The sequence below is a fragment of the Syzygium oleosum genome, unplaced genomic scaffold, assembly GCF_021117445.2.
Source record: "Syzygium oleosum isolate NSW1041296 unplaced genomic scaffold, Sole_v2.1 Sole_v2.20, whole genome shotgun sequence".
Classification (NCBI taxonomy): Eukaryota; Viridiplantae; Streptophyta; class Magnoliopsida; order Myrtales; family Myrtaceae; genus Syzygium; species Syzygium oleosum.
Genome location: NW_026607504.1, coordinates 20,259 through 28,879, shown reverse-complemented (window position 1 = coordinate 28,879; position 8,621 = coordinate 20,259). Strand labels below are relative to the sequence as shown.

Genomic DNA, 8,621 nt, shown 5'->3' with positions numbered 1-8,621 from the left:
TGTTGTTCCAGATGATGATGCACGATTTTTTGAGAATTTTGAGATAAAAGTTGGAATAGCATCTGGCTTGCCTGGAACAGGAGGCTTATTCAGAAGCACTGCGCATCAGATGTACTACAGGCTGTTACTTGATAGAGGAGTAATGAACAATAGAACTGTGGATTTCGAGTATTTGGAGAAGGCTGGAATTTCTGTACAGAACCTGTTTGAAAAATTAGGGGTTTATGAATTTTGCCTTCAATCTGCCAACACTTATGCTGAATTAACTGCCTACTTTTATTCAAATCTTTCAATTCTGTCACCAAACTGGTTACAGTTTACTATTGGTGACAAGAAAGTTGATTTAAAGGCGCATGAGTTGGCAAGGATAATTGGAGCCACACACTCCACTTTTACTCCATTGGCAGTAAGTCTTGAAGAGGCTTCTCAGCTAGCTTCTGAAAATCCGAATTTTGCTCAAGGATCAAAAAGACATCTCTCCTATTCTGACTTATCCAGACGATCCGTGATCTTGCATAAGATCATAATAAACTGTTTGAAGCCAAAGGATGCCTAAAAAACTGACCTATCGAAATCAGAGATCAAGCTCATTTGGGCTATCTTGACAGGTCAATCCTTCTCTCTCCCTCACCTCATAATATTCCATATGTACAGAGCATTACAGAAAGATAAGGGTCATCTGCCATATGGAGCTTTGATCACTCGTATCTTCATGTATCTCAACTTATCTATTCCTGGTGAGTTGCGAGAAACTATGCTTCCTCTTATGTTTGTTGGAGAAAAAATGCTCTCCAAAATGAAGAAATTTGAAGATGTAAGGGACATAGTAAAAAGGAAAGAGGCTCGAAAGTCAGAGGCAAAATCTGTTGGCAAGAAAGTTCAGACAGAAAAGGAGCAAAGGAAAAGAACTAGTTCAGCAAGCAAGCAAACTGATTCTCCAACCCCAATCAAAGTGTACAGAAAGAAAAGAAAAACTCTTCTGTATGATGAAAATGATGAAGCAGAAGCAGAACACTTTGAATCAGGTCACACTGCAGAACCAGAACATGTTCCTGAACCAGTTCCCAATGTGTCAGAACCAATTCATGAAGAGCATGTTTCTGAAGTTCAATCACCTGTTCAGGGGGAGATTCTACCAGAATCAGCCGCAGGGTACAATCAGTCTGAGGAAGCTAATGACCAAGGTCAGCCATCTGAAAATCAGAATATCCTTTCTATTCTGCTCGAGATAAAGGACAAGCAGGCTGCTCTAGAACAAAATTTGCAGAACCTACAGAAAATTATTGAGGAAAACACCAAGGCTCAACAACTTCAAGCAGCAGCAGATAAAGCAGAATTAGAGGAAGCCATTGCTATGTGCTCATCCAGCATGGATAAGGCCATAGGTCAATGCAGTTCGAAGATTGAGGAGGCTGTCTCAATATTGGAAAATTTTCAACTGATTCGTACTCCTAAAAAATAGCCTGTTTTTCAACATTTCTCTCTATTTTTTTTTCAATTGGTCTGTAATATTTCTCATACTTATTGTTAGACTGGTTGATTTCTTAATATCAGTGCATTATCCTATCTATTACTATTCTTTTTGTTGATGACAAAAAGGGGGAGAAATCATATTGCAGATTTACAGGTTATTCTCAAAGGAAGAAAGACACAGATATCAACAGAGTTTGCTATTTCAATCTGTGTTTATTGAGCTTAATATGTTTATTTTCAAAATAATTCAATCTGTAAAGAAAGTTTTGTCACCATAAAAAAGGGGGAGATTGTTGAGGAAAACTCCTATTGATTTTGAGGTTGACAAAACCTTCTGTGTTATTGTAAATCTAATACTCATTCTGAACAATTTTATTCCAGGTCTGTATATTCTGGAAGTTCAGAAGAAAGTTATTCAGACTTTACAATCTATCAAACATGTTTTTGAAGACCCACATAATCTAAGTTCTGAGATTCAGAAGCAGAAGTTATTCAGATGCAGAAGCAGAATTTATTCAGATGCAGATGCAGACGAAGAAATTATTCAGACGCAGAAATTCTTTAGACGCAGACGCAGAAGTTGTTCTGATGCAGACGCAGAATTTCTTCAGACGCAGAATTCAGAACGTAACACAACAGCTAGTGATCTGGCATGGATTTCACAGAAGGAATGTTCTGATTGTCTCAATCTGAATCAAACTGATTGACAATCAAACATCATGACAAGAATGCATTACAACGGACAAAGTTCTACTTATGGAAACCAAGATTCGATTGTATGGGCGACCGGAATCGGGGATTCGAATCATTATCCAACGGCTACTCAATCCTTAGTATACAAATCTGTCCAAGGTGAAGATTGGAAGATGATCCTCTGAATGCTGTCCAACGGCTAGTTTGGAAGTGGAGGAGTATTTAAGGAGATCAATGAGCAGCAGAAGAAGAAACAGAATCAAGAATCAACAAGTCCAAAGTCTGAGCTTAATCCAATTATTTTCTCTTGTCATTCTAAGCCAAACATTAAGATCTTGAGGGACACACTTGTAAGAGTGATTGTGTGAGATAGAGAGTCCTATCATACACAAGAGTGTTAACACTCAGAAGTTGTAATTCCTCTTGATTACATAGTGAAATCCAGCCAATAGGCTGTAAGCGTGGGAGAGTGGACGTAGGCTTGCTATAAGTCGAACCACTATAAACTTGTGTGCAGATTCTCTTTCCCTTATCTCTTACTTTACTTTCTGCACATCAAGAGCACAGTCTATATAATCTGTCTTGAATCTGAATTTTATTCAGACTCTTCTGTGATTTATTTTGTTTCCGCATAAATTACTAAAAATTGTTTTAGATCACCTATTCACCCCCCTCTAGGTGATCCTTGCTAGCTACATCAAAATCAACAAAGCTGTTGAAAATATTGCAAGTAGCCTGACAACATCATTCCTGTGACCGAATCATAGCAAAAAGAAAAGATTCAGCACACGTGGAACCCGAGAGAGCGTAGTTATATGAATTAACCACTGGCGAAAAGGAAAAGCAAAAACAAAATTGTCGCGGTCTTACTCTTCTTCACAAAAAAAGTAAAAACGAAACCATATAACTTAGTCACACAAGATCTCAACCTTGAATAGGTGAAATTAGATCGACATTAAACGCTCCTCGGCATGATTTAGCTAGACCTAGCGAAGTCACATTTCTGTTGACATTCACTTGCTAACTGTAGTGAAGTGATTGGTTAACTATTGGGTTAATATTACGAAAAATCCCAAACTGGTACGCCTGTGACAATTTTACGCCAAACTAATTTTTTGACCACAAAAAATCACAAACTTGTACACTTATGACAAATTTACCCTCAATTTATTTTCGTTAAATTTTACTGTCAAATTTCTTTGTTAAATGACACACGACAGTTAACTGATGTACCAGTTTTATGTTTTACCCTCCATTTATCATAGGTGTACGAGTTTATGATTTTTTGTGGTATTAATTCAATTTAACGAAAACTAACAGAGAGTAAATTTATCACAAATATATCAATTTGAGATTTTTGATGGTCAAAATATTAGTTTAGGGTAAATTTGTCACAGGTGTATTTCAATTTGGGGTTTTTTGTAATTAAAAAAATAATTTGAGGTAAAATTATCACATGTGTACCAATTTAAAATTTTTCATGGCATTAACCCTTAACTATCAGGTGCCATTCGTTTAAAGCTCAACTGTTTTGCAGATCAGATACAATCGACATTCTGACCAAGGCACAGTCACCTAGTCATTTGCTAAACATCCTCTCTAAACTTGCTTCAACCATACACATCTGCCTTCGGCTCGATGGACACAGTCAAGTCACAATCGCGACGTGTTTGGGTGTAGGATTACTGTATCATCTCGTGTATGTTTAAACTGAGTATGACATGATCCGTGTCTATCATATAAACAACCTACCATCAAGTGAAAGCGCGTCCTGCAACTTCCTGCGTGCACTTCACTATATACATACACAAGGAAGAGCGATTACAGGCCATTATCGATTGTAACCAGCACATAATAATGACCGCATAAGCATAACCAAAGCTCACTCTTCCCAGCAAGAGACGTAACCACATGGGAATTTCTCAGCAAGGTCATTTGTATAAACTACCTGCGATATCATATCGGCATGCCATTCCAAGAGATGAAATTGGAAGAAATTATTCTGCAGTTGTCTTTTTCTTATTACATAGTTATTATGAGCCTGCGTCTGCTTAGACGCATACAACAAGCCATATTTACAAGCACTCCTTCATGATTCAAGCAGGGCAGTCGTTGGAAAATTAAATCCAAACAGGGCCGTGATATCTGATATTCCATCATCACCTAATAACCGCCCTGTATGTAAGCATTCAAGCGGTCCAACTCCTCACGATGCTCACTGACAACAGCACGAACCACATCTCCAATGGAAACCATGCCCATCATCCCACCTTCGTTGATCACTGGAATGTGCCTGATGCGGTTATCTGTCAACCATCATCCGTCTCAACTTAGTATTTAAGAGTAATCAATAACTCAACTAGGTCAATTAAAATTTCTGACAATTAAGCATTGGAAGAGCAATGACAAAACTGTAGGCAATGAAATAAATCTAGGGTTCTTCCACCATCATATTTGATGAAGGATGCAGCGCATGAAATGGTGCCATTAATAACCACATCAGCGATAGCGACAAACATATGCACGTTACTACCAAAATCAACAATACCAGTCATCAGCTGCATTGCCTTCAGAACCTTTGTGTCAGGTGTAACCGTGATCAGCTTGTTCTGCAAGATAAATAAAAAAAGCAGATTGTAGCTTTGCATTCAGCAGTAGCAATCTCAACCTGCAGCATGAGCTCCTACAAGAGAGATGCTGTAATTACCTCCTCAGTCATGATGTCTCCAACCTTGGTTGATTTTGATGATCTTCCCTGTACGATGATCTTCCTGAGATAATCTGGAAACAGACCAAGTAATGAACAAAAAATGCTGTACAGGTATGGACTCCTGAATTGATTGAAATATAAGGGTGCCATGCTTTACTACCGATGCACAATACAGATAAGAACACATGAAACATCATAGCAAGGAGTTGCTCATTTTAAAAGTTTTCTCAGCAAAATCCCCTGCAAGTCTTCAATGGGGGAATCACACCTAGCTATTTCGTTTAAATCGCAATTCTACTAAATGGAATAACTTCAGAGTGTATCATCACGCACGAATGTCAATGGCATATCCTAATCAATCACTCTCCTATTGGCAAAAGTAAAATATCTCAGCCACTTCATTAGGACAGTCAACACATGACCAGCAAGATAAGAGTTTCCCCTACAGTCTTTTTAGCGGAATAAATTGTTATGAGATTGCAGAAAAACAATTAAAATTCATCTACTGATGATGCCTATGACTCGCCAAGATGAGGGTTTCCCCTACAATATGTGTACTTTGAATCAGGATACGATCAATCTATACATACCACACATACTTCCACACAATTGCATAGTCCTCTCATTCTTTCATGAAATTATGATGCTTAAAAGCGAAAAGCCAATCAGTCAAGAACCTTAAGTGAATGCAGATGAATGAAACTATAAGTTAGAACTGACTCGTAAAAGATAAAAAATTTCCCTTGTGCTTGCCCCTTTTTAACCCATGATTTATTTCAATGACGTATAGCATCAAAGAGGCAATTTCATGCTTTTCTCATGCTACATTAGTAAAAAACAGGGTAATAACAATGCCAGAGTATTTTGATCAGTTGTTTTCCGAAAAACATGCTTCTTAAATTACACTGATCTTTATAAACTATGTTTCATTAGAATGAATCAAAGACACTTTTCTAACCTGAAATAGTTCGGAACTTTGAAACTCCCATTTGCATCACTTTGACCTAAACTGCTTAGTCATTGTTTCAATGACTATGCATCCCACTATTCAGAAATTTTCAGATTCTTGTTTTGATGTTTATAATACTTAGAATTTTAAATTCTTATATAAGCCAAAAGAGTAGAACTTCCTATGACCAAGAATGGTTCAATGACTAACATTCACGTCATATAGGTTATTACAAATGGAATAATTGAAATTTTTTACCTCTCTCTGTAATGATTCCTGCAATTGATTTCTGTTCTCCGGGCTTCACAACAACCAAGGCCCCGACATTATGTTGTGTCATCTATAGGGACAGTAACAGATGTGGTCCACATGTAGATATTTATTAAACAATAATACCGGTCTTACCAATACTAATGGCACAATTTACCGGGGAATACATACCGACTTGACAGCATCATACACAGTCTCATCTGTAGTGCACCAAAGCCAGGAGCCATCAGCACTTTTACCTTTGGCCTTCAGTACATCAGCAATCGTTGTGCTTTCAAAGCCATGCTCTTCGATTCGTGCAGACGAAACAGACATGAAGCGTGAAAATGAAACAATCTGAGGATTTGCCAGACGGATGTGTTTCAGAACTGCACTTTTGATCAAGCTTGCTTTCAGTGAAAGCGATTGAATTCCTTGCATTTCTGCAGTTAAAACTATTTCTTTGTAAGTTTAGACGGCAAAAACAAAGTGTGCTGCTAGTACCAATGAGAGAATAATGTGCAGTACTAGAAATGTTTTTCCTTAAAAGAATGAGCTTAGCCTTGGTAAAAGTAGATGATCCACAATGTCAAAACTTAAACTGCTGTGGAAAATTATTGCTATCAATTAAAATCATGGATCTGCACTCTGACCTGCCGAAAAATCTCCGGCCTTTTCAGTCTAGAACTAACCTAACAATTTGCTTTCACTCCACAATAACAAGCAAGGATCTGAAAATCTGTATTGATCAATTCCAATCAAGACATTCCTGCTTCAACCAAATGTCATGTTCTCCTATATTCTGATCAACCCTAAGCCCATGCGCCGTCCAACCAGAGTCTCCGTCCCCAAAGGATAATGATGCAGCCCACAAGAGTAAACAAGTCAGTATTTGTCATAATATTTTCATTGGTGTCAAGTTCTTGCGAAGTAAATCTTTGCATTAATCTGCAACTCAAATAAGAGTCCTAAAAGGATAATGATTCGTCTTCAAGCTTGATAAGTAGCTTCATCTACCAGGAGTAGGAGTACTGGTAGGATTTTATTAGTTTTCTTTGACAATTTAACATTGAGTACCATGTCGGGTTGCGGTTGAATTAGGCTTTTAAGTTCCCTATGTAAGAGTTTCCTCTTACGACTTAGAGTAGGTTTAGTAGAATCTTTTAAGTTATCATGCACTTCCTATGTATTATTTGTTGATTCATTGATTGACTGGGTAAATAAACATTTCAGCAATTCTTTGTTATTGAGGTGCATGATGCGATTCTCTTAGAAGAGATGCTTAAGAACCCAAGTGTGATGCTTAGGAAGCTTTGGGTGAGACGCCTAAAAAATTTTCGGACAGAAACATTATCTCCAGATTGTCCTACATCAGATAATCATTGTCACCGGCAAAACATAGAAGACCAAAAGGCATAAAAACTTAGGATGGAGGTGAAGTAAGAAATGCTGATTTGGTACCTTCACTATTTCAGCGAGTTAGCTTAACGAATAGAAGAGACGATCGTTTCTCGGTCTCTCCGAGTACGCAAAACTAAACATTTCTCTGAGAAGCAGAAGATTGAAAGTCGATTCACTAGAGGCGTTTTACTTGCGCAAAGCAAAATCCCCTCATCAGCTCTGTCGTGTTGCGATAACAACATCATTTCACAATAGCTTCGATTTTACCACACTCTACTCGTTGCTTGCTGCTACCGTTTCTGCTAGATGATGCTAACAGCTGTTTCGCTCGGATACTAAAACATCATCCGATTTCTGTATCATCGTCAAAACTGCAGATCCTGTGGAGTAAGAGTAGGGACTTCGTGTGCGGAAAATTTGTCTACAGCAAGCTGGGCAGTGAAAAGAAGCAGGAGGGAAGATGAGGAGGAGGAGGAGGAGGAGGAGGACTCACTGGACTTTGCGTTGAGAAGAAGCAGAAGGCGTCGGCGGCGGCGGCGGCGGCGGCGGCGGAGGTCACGGTGACCGGCGATGGGCTGGGAAGAGAGAGGCTGTATAAAGGTGGGGTGGGGGAATGGATATGGATTGGGACAAATGAAATGATGATGGCGACGGCAATGGCGATGGCGATGGCGATGCTGTGCGTGCGTCCACTCACCCTTTTTAACCTAAAGTCAGCCTGCTTCAGACTATTTATCAATATATATTATCACAGACACAGAGTATTTGCCCATTAGTATTCTTAACCAAGAAAAAAAAAGGAATGCCACTTGGACTTCTAAGATGCAAGTGTGAGACCTTTCTCCTTTCAAGGTGAAATTTGCTTTACGTTCTCCCCTCGTCTTGCTTCCAATTAGGATTTCATTTTCTCCTAATTAAGTGCTTACCCTTACTTAAATACATTAGAGCTAATGAGTTTTTTTACTTTGCAAATTAGCAAGGCAACTCTTTCTTATAAAGTACTTTATTAAACGATTATATTATTATATTCTCATAGTATTATAATAACAATACCGATTATCTGTGAAATCACTTTACACTAGGTAACAATCATAATAAAAATTTGAACTGTTATGGGCACGGGGTGCCGGTTTCCCGTGCCCTGCC

General features: G+C 38.4%; 1 protein-coding gene across 3 annotated transcripts; it reads right to left on the bottom strand.

The window, feature by feature from the left end:
* Window positions 1-4,111: 4,111 nt before the first annotated feature.
* LOC115663453 (CBS domain-containing protein CBSX3, mitochondrial) lies at window positions 4,112-8,132 on the bottom strand. 3 transcript variants are annotated; one of them, XM_056320618.1, is made up of 7 exons: window positions 7,969-8,027; window positions 6,728-6,886; window positions 6,267-6,517; window positions 6,084-6,165; window positions 4,874-4,947; window positions 4,715-4,775; window positions 4,112-4,472 (listed from the first exon to the last, which is right to left on the bottom strand). In XM_056320618.1, the coding sequence occupies exons 3-7, from the start codon at window positions 6,513-6,515 to the stop codon at window positions 4,330-4,332; spliced, it is 609 nt and encodes a 202-aa protein (XP_056176593.1). In that variant the 5' UTR covers window positions 6,516-6,517; window positions 6,728-6,886; window positions 7,969-8,027; the 3' UTR covers window positions 4,112-4,329. The 3 variants fall into 3 exon arrangements, with proteins under 3 accessions (XP_056176593.1, XP_030441314.1, XP_030441315.1); XM_030585454.2 differs by lacking the exon at window positions 6,728-6,886 and having other exon boundaries at window positions 7,969-8,132; XM_030585455.2 differs by lacking the exon at window positions 6,728-6,886 and having other exon boundaries at window positions 6,267-6,529; window positions 7,969-8,100.
* Window positions 8,133-8,621: the final 489 nt, after the last annotated feature.

Coding starts and splice junctions, on each gene's coding strand:
- LOC115663453 (XM_030585454.2), bottom strand. CDS start 6,515: ATGCAAGGAATTCAATCGCTTTCACTGAAAGCAAGCTTGATCAAAAGT. Junction 4,948..6,083: donor AGGAATCATTACAGAGAGAG/GTAAAAAATTTC, acceptor GTCTGTTTCCAG/ATTATCTCAGGAAGATCATC. Junction 4,473..4,714: donor GGCAATGCAGCTGATGACTG/GTATTGTTGATT, acceptor GATGGTTGACAG/ATAACCGCATCAGGCACATT.